General features: G+C 37.4%; 1 protein-coding gene across 4 annotated transcripts in view; it reads left to right on the top strand.

Moving 5' to 3' along the window:
- Positions 1-22264, top strand: part of anks1b (ankyrin repeat and sterile alpha motif domain containing 1B) — a 162887-nt gene that overhangs the window by 39068 nt on the left and 101555 nt on the right. For 2 of the 4 annotated variants that reach the window (XM_081362771.1, XM_081362772.1), the window contains exons 2-9: positions 718-798; positions 1721-1877; positions 9203-9499; positions 13841-13916; positions 14652-14753; positions 15890-16012; positions 17389-17570; positions 20302-20418. In XM_081362771.1, coding sequence (XP_081218897.1) covers positions 718-798; positions 1721-1877; positions 9203-9499; positions 13841-13916; positions 14652-14753; positions 15890-16012; positions 17389-17570; positions 20302-20418 — 1135 coding nt within the window. Of the gene's footprint in view, positions 1-717; positions 799-1720; positions 1878-9202; positions 9500-11887; positions 12072-13840; positions 13917-14651; positions 14754-15889; positions 16013-17388; positions 17571-20301; positions 20419-22264 lie in introns of those variants that run through there. The other 2 variants (XM_081362774.1, XM_081362773.1) reach the window with 2 other exon arrangements.

The raw sequence follows: 22264 nt of genomic DNA, 5'->3' as shown, positions 1-22264 counted from the left end.
AAATTTTTGGAGAATGAATGATGTTTTTTCTGCCATTACTATGCAATTATTGATTTATGTGCAAGATTTAAAAATTAGAAATGTTGCTAAATCTGACAAAAACCTCTCTTGAGGACATGCTATAAATAATATAATACAATAGTTTATAAATAATACAACTTTTTTAGGGCTAGCATACTTAATGTGTTAACTTAAGGTATTAAATTTGTGTACTGAAATATTTTAACACATTTGTGTTTTAATAATAGAATAATAATAGAAATAAAAATGATTAAAATAAAACTTTTTGTGGAAGCTCTCTTTCCTTTCTGACGTTCATACATTAGTTTGTGTAAATATTAGTAGATGTTTTTTTTATTTTGCCTTTTTATTTAGAAAGTGGTTCCTGTTCTTAAACAAGAAAAAGCGTGAAAACCCTTGTTCAGGGGTATTTCCCCATTTAGACCTTGAGGTAAACGTGTGTGTGTGTGTGTGTGCTCTAAGCAGCATTTAAGGTCCTCTGGAGATCGTGAGAAACGGGAGAGTCTCATAGCAATCTTGGCATGAGTGTAGTTTACACAATCTCTGCTGTATCAGCTCTCAGATCAGCTTTTTAAAGAAATAACTCATGAAAAATATGCTATATGTGGTTTTGTTGTAGGTGTATAGTAGTTTTGTACTGATGTCTTTTTTCGTGTTTACTGATCTGTACTGAGCACTATCTCTTCTCCTCTGCAGCATGTGGAGAGGCCTCAATGTGAACTGTGCAGACGGCTCAGGATACACACCTCTGCACCACGCGTCTCTAAACGGACACAGGTGACACACTCATATTCTCTAATCCATTTACAGGTTCTTGAAAAGTGAACTGCTGAATCAAGGTGCAAATCAGTTAATGCTCAATCAAATGAACGCTTACACACAACAACCCAGCAAGCAATAGCTGATAGTCATTCCACTATCTAGGTTAACTATAGACCCGAGACAGTCCGGCTATAAGTAACCCACTTCTAGCCAAAATAACCTTGAATTAGGTTACATGTCGTTTTTGCCAAAATACCTTGTGAGATGTATGATATTCCATCATGTAAGCAAAGTCAACAGTGATTAAAAGGTGTTTGGTTTCATTTCTTCGACATTTTCTGTGCATAGCCTGTGCGTCTATTCTTGATTGCTGGGAAGCTTCGCACACATTCACTCCAGAACATCTCAGACAATCACTCCCTCCCAACATGGTATTATGGATTTAAAAAGGGAAAACGCTTGACGTCAGGATTACTTGAGATTCCAGAGGTGTAATCCAGCTCATATACATCAGGATTAGAAGAGTGTGATGTCAGATTAGGGCGGGGTTTATGAAATGGGGGTGAGGTCTAATTAGGGCAGTCTGGAGACAGCTATATTAGGGTGGATAGAGTTTTATTTGATTAGTGAGGGGTTTATGGGATGGGGCGGTGTCAGATTAGGCAGATTTTTTTTAATGCAGGAATGGAATTAGATTAGTTTAAGGTTTTTGGGTGGTTTAAATGCTCACTGTAAGAATGAGGCCAGAGTGGGAGAGGGATTTTGCATAACATGAATTATGTATTATTAGGATTAGAGCACAATTACCCCCTTCATATTGTGCCTGCTAAGTTAAATAGCACCACAGAAGATTTATGTGATTTTGGTTATTTAAGAATGAAAATTGCCCACACAATTACAAAAGCGTGAAATTTTTCGTTATTTGTGTTTCTCTCAGGGACGTGGTGTTGAAGTTGTTGCAGTTTGAAGCCTCTACTAATGTGGCCGACAGTAAGGGCTGTTTTCCTCTGCATCTGGCCGCATGGAGAGGTGACGTGGACATAGTCCAGATACTGATCCACCACGGGCCGTCCCACAGCAGAGTTAATGAACAGGTACTGTACCCTTACAGCAAATTTAATCTTTGTAAGCTCAGTGTCAATCACTATTGTCTTTTTAGAGCTGCTTTACAGCAGAAATAGAATTGTTTGCATCACTGAATCATTATTTTCCGGTTTATCTCTGTAAAACTGCTATGAAACAGTCTGTATTGTACACATTTCATCATGTGGCAGATGAAAATAGTACGTCTGAAAAGAAATAGCATACCTTTCCTCAACATGCTGCCACAGTTTGAGGTACCATCCATGTCCAAAATAATGGGTGATGAGCTGAACTTTAATACTTAAGGGTTTGTTCAAATCCAAACAGCAGTAACAAGCACTAGTAATGAGTGCTATTGAGCTCTTTACACTAGTCTAGTACAAATGGACAAACACTTAAAACACCTGTTTTGAGTGCAGTCCCCGTGTACTCAATCATGCACACATACACACTCTTAACCAGAGGTGGACAGTAACAAAGTAGCCTACATTTACTTGAGTACTGTACTTAAGTACACTTTTTGAGTATCTGTACTTGACTATTATATTTTCTGGAAACTTTTTACTTTAACTTCACTACATTTGAAAGACATTTTTACTCCACTACATTTCTGTCAAGGTCCTTGAGTAGAAAGTAGTAACGTCAGTCAGGGGATGATTGTGGAAATGGAATGAAATGAAATGAAAATCGGGTTGACGTCAGATTGACGTCGGAACCCGACTGATGTTGGTTTCTGATGTCAACCCGATTTTCATTTCCAACCACAATACAACGTCTGTCCAATGTTGGAGATTAACGCCAATCTGACGTTGGTTTCTGATGTCAACCCGATTTTCATTTCCAACCACAATACAATGTCTGTCCAATGTTGGGGATTTAAGTCAGTCTGACGTTGGATTCTGACGTCAACTTGATTTTCATTTTCAACGTTGGGTTTGGTCTTCTAAATGCGAATTTTGTCATTGTTTTCGAGCACGCTAGCTTATAGATAACAGTAAGGCTAACATATTCATACTAAAAGCCAAAAAACTTTAAATAGGGCAGTATTTGAGGGAACAGCCATTTGGGTGTCTGAAACCATTGTGGACGTTATTGAGTGCACTTATTCAATCTCACATTCAATCCCACTTCTGGATCTGTGTTCTAGAAATAAATGTGATATTGATATGAGGGTAGGTATGCAGGCATAGATTCAGAGGCATACGGTACTTTAAGTATTACATACAACAATGCAACAATAATAAAACAATGCATTGACATTTACTTTTTACTTCTGATACTTTAGTAAAAACGAGTACTTCTTTACTTTTACTTAAGTAAAAATCGGTCTTGTAACGGAGTAATATTTGACCAGTAGTATCTGTACTTTCACTCAAGTAAGGAAGTTGTGTACTTTGTCCACCTCTGCTCTTAACAGGTTTTTTTTTTTGACAGTTTCAGACCTGTTCCTCGCATCTCAGCGTTTTGATGGGCTGATGGAGGGTTTGTTGAGCATAATCAGGGCAGCTCTGTGAAAAGCCTGTATTTTCCTGCAGTTAAAATGCTGTCTCGGTGCAAGGAAGAGTGCAGCTCTTCTCTCCTGCTGTCTACCTCACTCTTAATGACCACACCAGCCTGAGAAACAATTACCTCCAATCTTCAGCCACTAAACCATCAGCTTGATGGATAGACCTTCACCGCCGGCATGAGTGCGTTTCGGAGAGACAAAGACAGCGTACGGCAATCATTTACAATGTCAGTAGTCTGTTAATAATGATTAGGGCCTGTTTTTGAGTTTGCTCGTTTTTAATTCATGAAAGGACGTTGTTTTGAATTGGCTTAAAATTAATTCAACTCAAATTCAGGAAGCTTTCTCAACTCAATTATTAGCGCTGCACAACCCTGACTGATGGCTGGTGGTTGATAACAAACAGCTGTGACCTTTCACTCTGTTAAAAATGTTGCTTTCACTCCATTTTACATCCTTCTCTCTAAATAAATACAGGTACAGTATGTGCAGCACCTTAGGAGCAATAAGCAAAGCAAAAGTGGTGATACACACACAGCCGGTGGCACAGACATTATGGCATATATTACACTGCAGCGTGGGATGCTGAGCTCTTTATGACTTGGACATTACTCATATCCGAATACAATACTCATATATTTGGTGTCAGAGGGTATATGCTATTATTTCAGCACTGCTAAATAGAGGCTGTTTATAGCCCCATCTCTTAAAGCGAAGTGTTTTATAGTTTTTTTATGCCGACACAAACAAACACAATGGCTGTAAACCCTCCGGGAATGTCAAAAAGTTTTTTGGAATTGTGTGCCGTTCTAAGTGCCTATTTAAAGATTGTGGTGTGCATTTCTAATATATAAAAATTCATTTGAGCCTGTGTGTTTCGTCCAGATTTGTAAATCAGGGTTTGTACAAGGTGCTTAAAGCTTAAAGTAATGAATTTAAGGCCTGGAAAACCCTTGAAAACAGCCATATTTACGAAGAGGTGCTTGAAAAGTGCTTGACTAATTTAAATACAAAATATATGAAATTTATTTTTTTGTTTGTCTTTTCACGCACAATTTAACACTGCATCCTGTCTGATAAACCTCCATCAGACCTTTTCTCGATATGCCAAGTACGCCAACATTATAAAATATTATTTATAGAACAATAATAACCATTATAAACGTTGTATTTAATATATATTTTTAAAAACGTTGTAAGCTGTATTTTGGATACCTTATATCTGTAATTTGAGTTTAAAAAATACTAAAAATATTGTTTGATAAGTGCGATCTCTGATGTTAGTCCTTGAAAACCAAAAAGTAGAGCTTGAAAAGTTATTGAAAGTCCTGGAATTTCAATTTACAGTATCTGTACGAACCCTGAATACAATAAAAGTGGAGAGTTTCCATTTATCAATATTCTATCTGGAACGACATAAAAATCAATCTAAACACTCAATGCATCTCTGCCATGTACATATTGAACATCCGCTTCAAACGTACCTGCAGGTGATTTGTCACCCAGCGATCTCCATCTTTACAGAAAAGAACATGACAGCCTGTGACAGGCCCATTTTATAGCATAAGACTTTATATTAAGGACAGTCTGTGCTAATTTACTTGAGTACTGATAACATTCAGCTAAGTGAGCAAGTTCTGGAAAGAATAGTTCACCTCAAAATAAAAGTTCTGTCATCATTTACTCACCCTCAAGTCTTTCTAAACCTGTATTACTTTCTTTCTAGAGCACAAACAGTGAATTTATGTTAGTGCACTAGAGTTTTGTTGTAAATACATATAAAGAGGCTATTGGCGTGTCCATTTGTGGATTGATGCCTGATTTATCGACCAATTACAGAGAGGCAGAAAGTGCTTTAGTTAAATTATTTTTGGTTTACTTAGCTATACATTGGGGGACAAATCTGTCCGCAGATGTGAGCTAATTCTGAGTAAACCTTCCTTTGGGAAAAATGAGTTCAATTAAATCAGGATATGGTTATTCTGTAGCATTTAGATTCATTTTATATTAAAGCTGATATGATATAATATAAAAAAAAAACACTACTATTCAAAAGTTTGAGGTCTACTATTGTTTAATGTTTCTGAAAGAAGTCTCTTATGCTCACCTAGGCTGCATTTATTTGATCAAAAGAAACATGCAGTAAAACAGTAATGTTGTGAAACATCATTCCAGTTTAAAATAACTGTTTCCTGTTTGAATTTATTTTAAAATGTATTTTAATCATTCTAATATGCTGTAATACAGTATTTATTTGGAAATTGGAATAGAAAACTTTTGTAACATTCTGTCTTCTCTGTCACATTTGATCAATTTAATGTGTCCCTGCTGAATAAAAGTATTTTTTTTTTAATCTTAACAATCCCAAAAGATTGAACAGTAGTGTAATATATTTAAAAATACTGTTATGTTAAAAACAATAGATGTAGGCCTATTTAGATAGCTAAGATGTGTGTTTGAACATATGGGCATAGATGCTTAGTGGATGAGTCTGTATGTGTTTGAGAGAGAGAGAGTGTGTGTATGTGTGTGAGAAAATGGCTAGTTTTGTGCGTTACTCAGGAATGTTTTGTTTTCTGGCTGGGAGGACGAAAGGTTACACCATTTTCTCTGACTCCAGATTCTCTGAGCCCACAAGAGACAGCCCTCTGAATTCCTCTATTTCTCTCCCTCTCTCACACACACACACACACACACACACACACACACACACACACACACACACACACACACACACACACACACACACACACACAGTGTTTGCCAGATGTGTTTGTGAGTCCGGTGTCAGATCCACCGTGTTAACACTCTCACCCATTTCTCCTTACAATTCACAGTTCTGGATTTAGATCCACCTTATTGGTCAAGTTGCACAGAGAGGCGTTCAGTTCTCAATAGATTTTTGGATTGTTTAAAATTAATAGAGAATATCTTGTGTTTTTCCATGGGTGCTCGGCCATCCCCGGCTCCTATGCTTCCTGCCTTAGCCAAACAAGAGTACAGTATGTAAGAGAATAAGTTGAACCATGTGTCTCATAGTTCGATGGTCACTTCTGGACCCAGCTTCCTGTGTATGAAATGGCATGGTGGCTTATATAAAGGATTATTCCGGGCACAAAAAAGCAATTTCCACTTGTCTCTCATTTTCTTAAAATAATAAAGAAGCAAAAATCTGGGTTACAGTGAGACACTTAAATGGGAGTGATGCCATATACCCTAAAACCCTAAAATGTCTGTAAAATGATTATCTAAATAGTACACATTTTAACAGAAGAATCAAAGTGCTTTTATAAAATTATACATTTTACATTTCTGCTTTTAAACCCTCAAAAATGTTTCCCCATTCCTTTCCATTGTAATTACCTTTAATTACTTAAGTACATTTTATTTTATTTTATTTTATTTTATTTGTGGCAATCAACATTAAATGCTGTCTATTGAGCTTAACTTGTATTGAACCCGGATACATTCCTTTAATTCTAAAATACTAGCTCAAGAAACGAATCCGCATTAAACTGCATTGGATTGTACAGGATAGCCGAGACTAATGCACTCATCCACACCTCTTCTATCCTCCCGTGGGCTGTACTGTCTGTCTGTACATCTGCTTTAGTGCTCCGCTAAGAGACGAGACTCACAGGGTCCTCATCTCTGAACAAAGCACTTTTGTTGAGACTGTTTGTCTATTTTATACTTTAATTATGTGTTTTGTGTCGTCTAAAGTGCTGATCGCTCTAGATAACCGTCACTATTATGTGTCATTTCATTTATTGAATGTGATTGCCTGTTCTCCTGTTGTTTTATCATGACAGCCCATCTTGGAAATTAACCAATAGGGTGTGAACCGTATGGAGTGGGAAAGCAACCTCGCTGTCTCTCTGGATATTGCGCTGTCTGGGCGACATACAGATGCACAATGGGGGCTGCGCTTATAGATGCAGGAAATTACTGTGTGTGTTTGGTGTTCAAGGCCAAAAAAGGGAGATTAAAGGAAGAAAGGCAGGACAGAAAATATGAGTGAGCGATAAAGAGAGTGAGAAAAATCTGACTGCAGTATCAGGTCTGTTTCTTTGTGCTGCTTCAGGGACTGGGAGTCTCTTATCATCATTTTCAATCATGTCTGGCTAATTAAGGAACCCATTTGCTTGAAATAAGTCATTGCAGTTAAAGCAGCCGCGCTCTCTCGCTGCAGCTGTCTTGTTTATTGCCAGACTTGCAAGAATGCTCCTTCTGTCTTCATGCTACAGACATAACCGCTCATTTCTCGCTCGCCTAAGTTTGTTGAAACACCCCTTTAGACACACAAACACAAACATATATAGTCAAGAGAACAAGTGTGGTGTGCAGTAGTGGCAGTAGAGGGTGCTGTTATGTTACAATAGGGTTATGGCCTGTTTGTCAATGCACAGTTCTAGTTTCATTATTGGATGATATTCTCAGTACACTTGTAGGTTTACAGATTTGAACAAACCTCTAATTCTTCCCACACCATTTGCGCACATGGAGGATAGTTGTGCTATTACGTTTCTAAGCGATCAGTCAATGAAAATAAATAGACTTACAATAAAGGGGAATCCTGAGCCATATCTTGCCATATATATTTTGACTTGTGTCACTAAAAACACCCCCCATTTAACACTGCCATTAGATCTATCCTTTCATAATTATATGATGACAACATGACAGCTAATGCATGTTTCACTTTCAAGTAATTTGTATCAGTTTTAAAGGGATAGTTCACTTTGAAATTAAATTTTGGTATGTTTTAGCTTACCTCAAGGGCATCCAAGATGTAGGTGTCTTTTGTTCCGTAGTAGTTTAAATTTTGATATTTTTAGGTCGAACCGTTCTTGTCTGTCAGTTGTATAATGCAGGTCTATGGTCACTGTCTCAAAGAGCATGCACAGAGTCCAAATTAAAACAATTCCCCATCGTCCAAATTAAACAATTCCCCATCGTTAGTACACATTGATGGTCTAAGACACGAAACGAGTGGTTTGTGTGAGAAAACGAACAGTATTTATATCGTTTTTACCTCTTATACACAGCCACGTCCAAGTGATCTGAGGGCGCTCGCGCATCCTGCTGTGTGACGTGTACGCAGACTGGTGCATAGATGTCGTGGTGCATACACTAGATGTCGCCTTAAAGACATTTGTTCCAATGAACTGCCGTAGACAAGGCGACATCTAGTGTATATATCTATGCACCAGTCTGCGCACACGTCACACACCAGGATGCGCGCGCGCCCTCAGATCATTTGAACGTGGCTGTGTATAAGAGCTAAAAACGATATAAATACTGTTCGTTTTCTCACACAAACCGCTTGTTTCGTGTCTTAGGCCATCAATGTGTACTTACGATGGGGAATTGTTTAATTTGGACGATGGGGAATTGTTTTAATTTGGACTCTGTGCATGTTCTTTAAAACAGTGACCATAGACCTGCATTATATGACTGACAGACCTAAAAATATCAAAATTGAAACTACTGCGGAAAAAAAGACACCTACATCTTGGATGCCCTTGAGGTAAGCTAAAACATACCAAAATTTAATTTCAAAGTGAACTATCCCTTTAACTAGCATTCATGTGATAGAGGGATCCGATCAGGATGTGCATCTTTGCTGCTGTGTATCGTCTTATGTGTAAAAAAAACCCTGACGATAGCCTGCAGGCAGTTGCATTGCATTATGGGTGATATTTATGGCAGTGAGTGATTGACAGTGAGTTGTCACGGTTAAATGACAGCTCATGTTTGGATAATGGATTTTTCATAATGAATTTATTACACACTGTCTCTCCTTGTCTCTCTCTCTCTCTGATGTAGAACCTTGAGAAGGAGACGGCTCTGCACTGTGCGGCTCAGTACGGTCACTCCGAGGTGGTCCGTGTTTTGCTGCAGGAGCTGACGGACCCCAGCATGAGGAACAGTCGCGGGGAAACACCGCTGGACCTGGCCGCCATGTACGGTCGCCTGCAGGTGGTCTGCATGCTACTGACAGCCCACCCCAACCTCATGAGCTGCAATACACGCAAACACACGCCTCTTCACTTGGCCGCACGGAATGGCCATTACACTACCGTTCGAGTGTTGCTGGAGGCCGACATGGACGTTAACACACAGGTCAGTGGGTGAACAGGATATCCTCTTCCTCTTGAATTCTTATGTTACACACACTTTTTTTGCTCCAGCTCTTAGTTCTGTCATGACAGCTCTCGGAGTTTGGCATGGGTATAAGAATGTATGACAATGCTAAAGGACAAGTTCGGTATTTTACACTTAAAGCCCTGTTTTCAGATCGTTTCTGATGAAATACAATGGTTAAGGTTGAAATTTGGACAAATACTGCTGGCCCTAGAAATTTCGGTTTCTGTGGTAGCACCCCCCCACCTACACAATGGCTGCATAGGTGCACTGGAACAATCCTTCCTAAAACGCATTAAACTTTCGTTTACAAAGACGTGAAACTCACCGAGTGGTCAGGGGTGTTCACTGATATGCTCACACAAACATCGCTGCAAAAGATGCATTCCAACAGGTGTTTTACCATTCGTTGTAAAACTGTGGACCTATTTTTCCAAACGCCTCACACCCGTACATTCTTCCGTTGAGAGCTTGAATAATAGACACTCCAGTCCAGTTTCCGGCGGCGGAGTAATACCGTACCTCACAGCACATCCAATACAAGTCTACGATAAAACCTGTTGGAAAGCATCTTTTGCAGCGATTTTCGTGTGAGCATATCAGTGAACACCCCTGACCACTCGGTGAGTTTCACGTCTTTGTAAACGAAAGTTTAATGCGTTTTAGGAAGGATTGTTCCAGTGCACCTATGCAACCATTGTGTAGGTGGGGGGGTGCTACCACAAAAACCGAAAAGCATTTGTCCAAATTTCAATCTTAACAATTGTATTTCATCAGAAACGATCTGAAAACAGGGCTTTAAGTGTAAAATACCGAACTTGTCCTTTAATGTGTTTGGTCTTAGCGGAATAGATCGGCTACGCTGCTGCTGTTATTGTTGCAGAGCGAGGACAGAACTTGCTACTGCCAATACATGCTGCTATGAGCAAGCAAGAAATGCTGCTGCTGTACAAAATAGCATACATGAATCACCCTTTTAGCAGATCTATTACAGGTGGAGCTGGGGGAGGGTTTCTGAAAGCGCACTGCAAACTGCTACAGCAAACAATAGGCAAGAATTGAAATGTTGAGCAGCTCGCTCATTGGCTACCAATCTTAGCTGTGCCCTATAGATAATGATGTAATTGCAATTAGATTGGGTTAAGGACTTATGAGCCTGCGCCATCTAGAGTTTTATAACATAACTTTGTATTTTTCATGCTCATTTGTGAGAGAGAGAGAGTGTGTGAATGGTTTAAGGGCTCAAATGAATGAATAATTCATCTAGCTGTGAGAGTAAGTGAAACGCAGTAGAGGAACACTCTGTTCTCAATACAGGGTTTCCTCAGGCTTCCCTGGTGTGTGTTTACTTATGTTATACTTCAGGGACAAATTTTGTACCAAGAAGTGACCCTAAATCGTACAAACCTTCCCTTTGGGAATATTTGAGGACATCTGGGAATGCCCTCAATTGTAAAAACAATTCATTACTAAAATGTAAAAGGAAAAATAAATTCCTTAGGGTGAATTCCTTTGAAAACAATTTAGGATTAGACAGAGAATAGTAAATGTATCATTGTTAGTATGAAAAAAATAATTATGTGTATGAAAGGTTTATTAAAATAAAGGTTTTGTCTCTGTTCTTTTTAGATATGTGGTTGTTAAACTACAACACTGTTTGTATTTTAACTGCATTTTGTGATTTTGTGTGTGTGTGTGTGTGTGTGTGTGTGTGTGACGGAAAGCTGCTGAATTGTCTGTGTTTGAAGGGTTCTGCGTGTGTGTGAGAGGATGATCAGAGGAAGCTTTGATCTCAGAAAGCATGGATTCCCCTTCCTCTGTCCCTCTCTGTCTCCTGTCTCAATGAAAAATACAGTATTTTTTGAACATTCATATTTTAACACTGTAAGGTGCAACAAAGAGTGCTAGTTACAATTTGTCTGTCCACTGTGAATGAGAACTGATGTTTGATGCTTAATACGCATTTATGATAAGCTGAATTTTGGACAAATGAAATGTATATTTGAAAAACACAACAAAAATATAACAAAACGTATTTCCAGGTTAACATGGAATGTGAAAGTGAATCTTTTATGATGCATTTCTCTCTAGTCTTCCATCTTCTTTCCTCTGAGAAAGACACCGTGTCAGTGCGTAACTTGCAAGAACATTCAGCTGAAGGAGAACAGTGAGGAAGAGAGATGAAGGCAATCTTTTCACTGCTTCTCAATTCCTGGAAGCACAGTGAGAGTGAATCGATTTCCTCCTCCTGGTGACATCAATAGCTAATCGCCATGGGAAACAGGACAGGAAGTGGTCCTCATTCAGAGGAGGGGGGGGACTTCCTGTCCCGTTGTGGGTGCACTCGCTGCTCATCCCGAACAGCACAGAATTCTGAGTTTAAACTTTCAGAAGAACAGTGCGCTCTGCAGTATTTACCATACTCATTCAGGATTAAGCCTCATTCACAATTTTTTAGTCGTTCTGGACTATTCAGTGATCTGGTCTGGACTTTAACCTCAGGTTCAAGGATGAATGTCTTATCTGCAACTATTTTGTGGGTTTTCTCTGAGTAAGTAGTAACAGTGGATGTGAGCTCTGTATGTTTTAAAGGCGAAACTTTATGTAAGCTTTATGTTTGTATCCTCAGAATTACTGGGTTTAAGCTTGATAGTATGCTGTCTAAAAATTTGTACCATTAAATTGTCACTGGGGCAGTACCCTCAAACACATACTTTTGTGCCTATCTACATCTAAAGAATGCAATATTTGTACCCAAGGACTCACAATACTAAAGGTACAACATTTTTCCACATTTCTTCCGACATTGTACCAGCACTACATTTATAGTCTTCTTTTAATGTAACCTCATGTGTGTGTTTGCCTCATTTTCTTTCTAAGAACTTTCAGCAGACTAGTGGGCGTTCACAGGATGCGTTCTTGTGATCAAGAACAGTACGACCGGCCCGACTGAATGGAACAAAACTCAGGGGTCTTGAGACACAAGCTTCTTCCATTTACACTGAACTTGTTTTTGCATTAAAAAACACAAGACACAGGGTGTTGGAATAGAAAAAACACAATGTCACAAGATGCGTTTTTTTAAAGTTGAACTTCTTTTAACTTGCGGCACATTTTTAGAACGCTGCAAAAGACACAAAACACGAGTGAAAAACTATAGCGAAGAGTGCAGTGTAATGTTATAACATATTCTACTGTATGTGAACGTCCCTTAGGGTGCATATCAGAAAATAATACTCAATTGATTTAAATGGGGATGATACATTCCTAGATCCTATATATAAAAATTGAAATGGGTATGAAAGCGAAAAATTTCTTTTCTTTTTTTTGTTTGCTGCAAGACTCTGTGACGTAGACATCTGTTGACCAATGAGACCATCCCAAAAGCGATTCCAGTTCAGAAATTTGTAGCGCTCTCACTTGATTTGAAATTGACCCAGAAACTTGGCTTTACACCAAATCAGATTTTTAGCATTCCTAACATCCCAGAACCCACAATCTTATTGCAAGAAACATAGAAACTGTACAGCGGCCAAAGACGTTCATTAGACATGTACATTATTTTTTTTAAAGCACATACGGATGGTAAGAATGCCCTGTTGGTATTGTTACAAAGACTTAAACTTAACATGATCTATCAGGACTATTAAGAAAAAAAAGGATAAATGCCATTAATGCTATTGCTAGACAAAAACAGTGCCTAAAACTTTCTCAAAATTTTGCACAGAGGTAGTTTTGGCTCTCTCAGACTGCCTTGCAGAAGGTCAGTGCTGATTTTGCAGCAATATGAGGTGCAGGATTAAGTATTACAGTGAGTCCCTGTAGTTCTTGTTTAATGTGTATTGCATCATCACATCCATTGAGGGAATACAGGGAGAAGAGCAAGCACTTGAGTTGTACAGATGCCTCTGTACTAATGAAGGCCGGAGAGGGACGATTTGAATTGGTATCGTGTTCGGTCTCCCGTTGGCCTATTAAAATGACCACACTCACCAGTGCAAGAAGCTCTCGTAATCTGTCTCGACTGCCGTTCGGTCTAATTTGCCCGTTTCTTTCCCTCTCAAGCTCCCGTCAGTCAGCCTCATAAATTCACAGCGCCATTGTAGTTAATTGTAGTACACTGAATAAATGTTTCCAGAGCTAAATTGGGTGTAGTTAAGGACTTCACAGTGAGCGTGATATAAAATACCCCGCCAGTCGCCCCAGTAGACAGCTGATAGACTGCAAGTAGTAATGACGCCATAGTGTATTACTGCCGTTTACTTCTTTATGCGAGGCATTTAGGCTTAAAATATTGACTTCAAATCTTTCTATCCCTAGACAGAGAAAGGAAGCGCTCTCCATGAAGCTGCTCTCTTCGGAAAGATGGATGTAGTTCAGCTACTGCTTGACTCAGGTATGTCTTGGGGAAGTGCATGTGTGTGGGGTTGGGATGGGGATGTTGCACGGCCATGGTTTGTTTAAACTACTTGTGTGACCTGTGACCTAACAGCTTCCCTGTCATTTGGCCAGCTGTGTAACAGGAACTGGAGATTGCAGAACTTGTTGTATATGGAAAGGGCGGTGTAATCACTCTGTCATAGTTTTATTGTCATGGAAAGTTTTATTTTGGGAAAATTGTTTGTTTTGTGTTTTTTTATGGATTTATGGGAAGAAGTCCGGATTTTTCTATTGTGTCATTTCCATAAAAAAAAAAAAATTATAATAATAATATCTAATTTATATGAATTTTTTTGTTAAAACAAAAACTAAACTGTTTGAAAATTAAACTGAAACTTTAAATGTGCAAAAAGTCAAATGAATTCTCAATAAAATTAATTTTCATCACTTTGGATCATGTTCACTGTGTCACAAAAAGCACCTCTTAATTAAACAAGACGCAGCCATCTAATTGACATATAAAATAGCTAACCACAGTTCACTTGTTGTATTTTCAAATTAAGTGTTGTGCCATTATAGGCAGATGGAACAGTTTTGTGGTGTTGCTTTATCAGGAATAAAAATAAAATAAAAAAAACATTAAAATATAAACTAAATAAAGTAATACACTAAAACTATTTTTTTTAAATAAACGGGGAAAAAAAGATAAAAATTAACCTTTTTTCTTCTTCTTTATTAATTTTTTTTTCAGGGATTGATGCCAACATCAGAGATTGCCAGGGAAGAACTGCTCTAGACGTACTGAGAGAACATCCGTCTCAGAAATCACAACAAATTGCTTCTCTCATACAAGGTAAAGCATTTGCCAGACTTACTCGCACACGCATTAAAACTTTTTTAAAGCAAAAAAAGCCATTAAACACACAAGCACACTCACACACACACGTGCACAAGCTAATGAGGGAGCGCGTTCCTGGTGGAGATCAGAAGGCGGATGCTTGCAGATTGATAAAAGTTAGTTTCAGGAAGTTTGTGTTAGATTGAGAACAATGGTTGTTTAGTACGTGTGAGAAATCCTTGTTCCTTGAAATATTTTATGCCAAAACGCCAACCACAAATACCACCAATACTGAGTCCTTACTCACTTTGTTGAGGTATGTATGAGATCTTGGAGTTATTACATGTTTATTAATTTGTTATACACATATTATTACGACTTTAGGCCATTTTTAGTATTATAATACCTTGGATGATTCTGAAGTCTGATTCCATCTTCCTTCATGTACTGATCCAACTAAACTCATTCTTTCCAGCCGAGTTTATCATACAGCACAAAAGACGTTGGGTGTTTGAACCCAATGTTCCATCTCTGCTTTCAAAAACACACCCTCGTAAAATAATAAGATGTGGTTATCTGGTTTTTAAATTAAATTCATTTTAGCTCTCTTGTTGTTTCCATCCACTTTATTCCCAGCGTTATACATTTCTGAGGGTTGTGAAACTGGGAGTTTAGGACTGTTACTGCTCGAAAATGTCTTCTTTAGACACATGTGAAGTCTAAATCACCCTTCATCCTATATAGGACAGAGGCAACATTAAAGTTCTCCTCCCTGTCTCTGTGTGGTCAATGAACCCGATTCCCCGGAGTGAAGGAATCTCAAACTCACGCTTGCTGTGGTTTTATAATCTACAGTCTTTGACGGGAGTCTGAAACTATTGTTGTTTTCATGGTTATCATGTGGCTTGTGTAGCCTATAGTTGTTTAGAGCTGCAATTACAGCAGCACATTTTGGTTTTCACCAACCTAAGGTGTTTTTTTTTTCCCCAAAGAACAAGAGAATGATTTCGGTTTAGCCTGTTTTGACATTTCAACCCCTCATCTGTATCCCTTAATGCTGTCCTAAAACTGAGCAACCTTGCACATGTCAATGTACTTTTGTGGTTGTGTTTATCTGTGCACTATAAATTAATTTATCTCTGTCTCTCTAGATTATATGATGTCAGATTGTGACAGAGGGAATTTCCATGAAGATTTAGCACGGCAGCGCCCAATACCAACGCCACGCACATCAGTACCCTCACCTGTGCCCTCCCCGTCTCTGAGGCATAAAAGTATGTATGATTGTCAGATCAGTGAAAACTGCAATGTTCTTAATACATTCAATCAAAACCACCATACACTATTTTAACACTTAAAAGTTTAAAAGTAGACAGACTCATCCAAATGCTTACCGCTCATCATGACTGCCGTCACTTTCATGTATTTTAGTGTGCAGTGCGACACCCAGTGGTCAAGGGATAGCATTACAGCACATTGTCTGCTGCTTTGTTTTTTTCCCTAGCAAATATTTTACTGTTTAATCCTATGTTTGAACGCCTAAATCACTTAAACATTGTTTTTAATGAAGAATAATCTTATTTTGCTTAGTATTTTCATAACAGGAACAAACAGTGACATAAATGAATATATGTTTTGAGTAGTGGATGTTCATGATGACAAAAGTGCAGTCAGCAGCGCCCCTAGTGGTCAGTTGTTGCAGCGCAGTCTCACTCGTTCCCTTTTGTGCTCTAAATTACTGCTGGATGTGCGTCTTTCGTTCCAGCTGGAGTAGCATTTTGGTAAGGATAACAGGTAAATCTGAGAGTCTGCCAACCACAAAATGACTGTTAGCACACATCAGCACACTGAGTCGGTGCCAGAAAACAAGCATTTGACCCAGATTAAATATTGAAAAACAGAAAAGAGAATAAAAATAAATAGGTCGGCTCTCGCGATGAATGCTCTCTAAGTAAACATTTATTTAAAAGCCCCTACAGAGCAATTAGATGTGCTTTTGGTAGCATGATACATTCCATAAATGCAAACAATTTAAAATGTATTTTATTACATTGTGCTAATTTGACGTGATAGAACTACTGGTAGCACTCTACAATAAGGTTCATTAGTTAACAGTAGTTAACTACATTAGTTAACATTAACTAATAATGAACTGCACTTATACAGCATTTGTTAATCTTTGTTAATGTTAATTTCAACATTTACTAATACTTTATTAAAATCTTGTTAGCATTAGTTAATGCACTGTGTACTAACATAAACAATGAACAGCTGTATTTTTTATTATTAACGTTAACAAAGATGAACAAAAACAGTAACAAATGTATTGCTCATGGTTAGTTCATGTTAGTTAATACATTAACTAATGTTTAATAAATTAACCTTATTGTAAAGTGTTACCTCTGTACTTTTTATTGCTGAAATGTTTGCACTATTGTGCACAGTATTTGTAAGTAATAGTAATAAATACAATGATATATTAGTAGAAAGTAAAATAATATACATATGAAATAAAGTAAAATTGCTATATATATATATATATATATATATATATATATATATAATTGTAAAAATTTATAGTAAAAAAAATATATATATATTTAACTAAGAAATAATAATTCTCTCTCCCTCTTTCTCCTTCCGTTTGTAGATGATGCAGTAACAGGGGAGTTATCCAAGTTGCTGAATGAAATAAAGATCTGCCGTGATAAGGATTGCTCCTTTGAGGAGCTTTGTCAGACCATCTCTTCTCACTCTCAGTCCATGGAGAGCTTCGGCAGTGGGCGGCTGTCTGACGAGGAACGCAACGGCACTCTCACTCGAATAAACAAGGTGTGCTTGCGAAGAAAATACAGTCCAGTTCATGGCTTTTTGGTGGTTTTTGAACACGTTTTACACAATGATTAGAAACGTTTAATCTGAATACATCCCTCTAAAATCTAAAAAATATTTCTGTTTTCCAAGAAAATGAAATCGGTCACGTAAATTGATCAATATCAATATTCAAGAGATTCTAATGAGATTTTCACTGTTGATGCAGTATCTAACTCTAGCCAGCAGAGGGAACTCAGAACTAAACACTGGGTGCAGTGCTGGGTATCCCTTCAATTTATATAATCTCATAAATATATATTTATAGCTCTAAACAGCCCCAGATTTAATCACTGACGTTATTTAACACAAACAGAATCTTATTTTTGATGTTGCTTCATCACACTGCTGGCTGAGGGAGTGAATTTTATTTTATGTAAGAGACAGATAAACTGTGCATTAGGAAAGTGTGCAAGAACGTTATGTAATGGTTATTTGCTGAAGATCTGTCACAGTGACCACTGGATCACGGTACACTCCGCTGCGTTTGTTTGATCGATACAATTAAACGTGTTTGTGTCGGGTCAATCAGTCAAAGTCTGCAGAGCCCAGATAAACAAGTAAAGACACGCACACACACAAACACTCTTCCGATCAATTCCAGTCACATGTCAAAAACTCCCAAGACTTGACTGAAGGGTTTAGAGTTGTTTGCAGCATCTGCAAAAGGGTTGTGGGTACATTTACTGGCTATACATGCAGTCAGCAAACAATATTTTTTATTTAAAACAGCTTATTTATCTAATTTAATTTACTACTATATAATTTATCTTATTTATCTTTATCTAATTAAAAATTAGATGTTTTGCTTATGTCAAAGGAATTATTCAGCTATTTTTCCCTTGCATATTTACATTTACATTTATGCATTTGGCAGTTTCTTTTATCCAGTGCAACTTACATTGCTTTCAAGGTACACTTTACCCTTTTTTTAGTTCTTACTTGTCCCGGGAATCTAACCCATGAACTGAGCTACAGAAAAGCAAATATTTGAAGCACATGATCATTGTTTCACATACTAGTATCGTATACAAATTTATGTGTATGATACTTATATATTTTAGTTTTGTGGCTCAACATGACTAGGAATGTGTTTCTACATGAGTTCTGGAGTTACAAAAACCTTAGGAAAAGAATCAGACAAAATGGGTCATTGAGAGTCAGACTATGATTGTCACATGTTTAAATCATGAGTCATGTTTTATAAAGTCTAAAAGTCACAGAAAAAACTGTCTAAAAGTCACAGAAAAGCAAAGCAAGAAAGACACTTATCAGAAGTCCTATCAAAGTAAGTCAGTTCACATTTGTACAGAACTACGGAGCTCCCAAAGGGACATGGTGAAGAAAAAAGGAGAAATTATTTGTCAATGCTTTTTCATTCTTTCGCAAATGTTTTGCTTTCCCCAAGAAACTTTTGAGTTCGCTCGCAGAGAACACACAGTGTTTTTTTTGTGAGTGAACAAGTTGGTTCAAGTGTCTGTACATAACCGTTCCTATCTACCTGAATGAGGAATGTCCAAAACATTTTGTCAAGATTGTTTCAGTAACGAATCATCAATAAAATCTAACAAAAGTTGATTCAAAATTTAGCTTATTTGGCTCCAAAAGGGCAAATATAGACTGAATCCTCTAACAAAATGCTTATTGGCTCATTTAGGTATAAGGTGTGGTAGATTTTTCCCTATCTCGCTCCTACTCTAAGTCAACCTGGGTCGTCTCCAATCGACGTTCCCTAATGTCTCCAATCGACGTTTAATATATAGTCTACCATGGTCGTCTCCAATCGACGTTCCCTAATGTCTCCAATCGACGTTTAATATATAGTCTACCTGGGTTGTCTCCAATCGACGTTCCCTGGGTCGTCTCCAATCGACTTTCCCTAACGTCTCCAATCAACATTTAATATGTAGTATTAATATATATATATATCTCTAAACTAACTCACCTGCTGCGCAGCAGAAATTAACAGACAGACTTCAGCAAATGTCCTTTAAATTCTTTAATCACGGCCGGGAGAGTACTCGAGCAATTCTCAGAGAATCTCACCCAAGCTGAAGAATACATCAGGTTTTATAGGATAAAGACAGACACATCAAAATAAGATCAGTGTTACTAACATGTCACCTTCTATCAATATGATTGGTTCAATTGGTAAAGCAAGCCCCTCCCTTCTTTACCCTCTGTTACTGGCATAAGTAAAATCATCAAAAAAACATTGTAAAGGGTTAACAGTTCAGTTGATTACTCAATATAATACATAATACAGGCAGAGAACAGAACGTTTTGGTGACATTGTGTTCAACCTTTGTCAAAAGGTTAGTAAGACCTAGACCTATTGTGAGACCTAGAAGGGGAAGTCAGGTAAAAGTTTAACACACACTCTCAAAAAAAAAGGTACAAAAGCTGTCACTGGGACAGTACCCTTCAAAAAGGTTCTAAAATGTACCATTTAGGTACTAATATGTACACTTTTGGAACTAATATGTACAAAAGTGAGTGACAGCTTTTGTACCTTTTTTTCTGAGAGTGCAGGTTAAAGTCAGATTTTTATAATGGTTAGTTCTAAAATTTATCTTATTTATTAAAAATCCACCACAAAGGCAACAGCATATATCCGGCATGTTATGTTGGCATGAGCTGAGATCCTGTGTGTACTGTATGTAACTGTATGTATCTCTCCCCCTGGCTGTAGCGTCCCACACCCCCGTTGCCCCCGGCGATGGAAGAGGAGGAAAAGAGCTGCGGACCATCAGGCCTGTGGGAGGCGCTCACTCCCTGCAACGGCTGCAGAAATCTGGGCTTTTCTCAGGTACACACAGTATCACATGTCCTTTTTTTACTATGCTGCCTCAGACTCCTTAGTGGATAAAGAATTTTTAAAAGAAATAATTGTATCAATCATGTTTGGGGTAATTACAAGTAACACGAGTTATGTAATCAGATTACTTTTTTCAAGTAACTAGTAAAGTTACTTTTTCAAATTAGTTTTAGTTTTCTCATTTATTGACTGACTTATCTCCTGTCTCCATGTTGAGAGAAATCAGGTGCAAGTGCAGAGGCGTTGTGTGCGCTGTGTGAACATGATGGATATTGTATTGTTCTAGATTAAATGTGAGCATACTCATCTCACTTGAACAAAAACAAATTCAGTTATCCTCAAAATGCAAAGTTTATTTCTATTACGCAAACCTACAATAATTAAATATGTTAAATAACACAAATATACTTTATGTATTTAATTTCACTTTATTATCCAGTGTTTTTGTTGATGATCTTTGATGATCCAATTCAACCATTTGAAAAAGCAAAAATGACTTTAGCTAAGCATCACATTTGTGTTTCAATTATTATTTTTTTTTTAAATTCTGTGTGTAAATAAGTGTAAGAGTGTTAAATTTTCTTCTCCTGTCTTCTATTCCTTTGCAATCCAGAATTGCAGCACAGCTGAAAAAGTTACTGTACAGACATATTTATTTAACTTTTGGTGTGAAATTGCCTTTACATTTGCCAAAAAAAGAACTTTTTTCTGTTATTAAAAAACAAACAAGCAAGTTCAACCCAGGTGAGAAAAGGTAATGGAGAAGTAACGTAACATGACTTTTAAAAGTAACTTTCCCTAATACTGGTCATAAAGTAGTCAATCAGTAAAAAAATTAATCATTTATATTTTTTTATTATTTAAATTATCTATTTATTTTATAGATTTACATGCTTTATGATGCATTCTTAATTTTTTATATTTTTATGTAAATGCAATAAATCAATAAAATATTAAAATATATTTTAAAATATATATATTTTTTTTTTTTAGAAAAATCTAAATCAATCTATATCTATCTATCTATCTATCTATCTATCTATCTATCTATCTATCTATCTATCTATCTATCTATCTATCTATTAATATTTTTATATTAATAGTATTAATGATAATTTATTTATTATTTCTATTTTATGTATTAGCATACTTTATGATGCATATTTATTTTTTGTATTTTTGTTTAACATTTTATTTTAATTTCTTTCACAAAAATGATTGGTGGATCCCTAAATGGGAATTAAAGTGGACCCCATTGTAAAGTTTTATATTCATATTGATTTATAGTCATTCTCATAGACAAAATGTGAGATGAATCAGGTATGTAAGTCATGGCATGTTGTTATGGGAATCTTAGCCAACTAACCGCGAAGATCTTCAAAGACTTTTTTTATCTTAAATTCTGATTGTGGATGAAAAGATAAATGTGGAAACGTTGAGTGGATTGATGTTTAGGATGCTTTCATAATGCCAGAATGAGCAAGAGGGATTCCCATCCCTCAGACAGGAAGTCTAATTATCCCACAGGAAGTGTAACCGTGTCACACGCTGATCCGCCCACCTGCGCCATGTGAGGAGACCTACCGCTACCATGGAAACATGGATAGTGAAGGTGGGGGAGGGGAGACTCAAGCTCCAAGTTGGGGTTCCTTGGACTGCGAGTCATACTTCTGCACCCGCAAACCAATCCTGAACTCCGTCACTGGCTCTCCTCCGCAGGGAGAGAGATGCACACGGATTTCTGAAGGGTTCTCGTAGTTGCTAGGAGACGCAGAATTCATAAAGTGCAAGGCGTGGGATATCCACCCACTTCTCAATTGACAGATCTGAGTCTCCA

Source organism: Scardinius erythrophthalmus, assembly GCF_964197995.2.
Source record: "Scardinius erythrophthalmus genome assembly, chromosome: 4".
Taxonomy (NCBI): domain Eukaryota; kingdom Metazoa; phylum Chordata; class Actinopteri; order Cypriniformes; family Leuciscidae; genus Scardinius; species Scardinius erythrophthalmus.
This window is presented reverse-complemented; position numbering and strand designations above follow the sequence as displayed.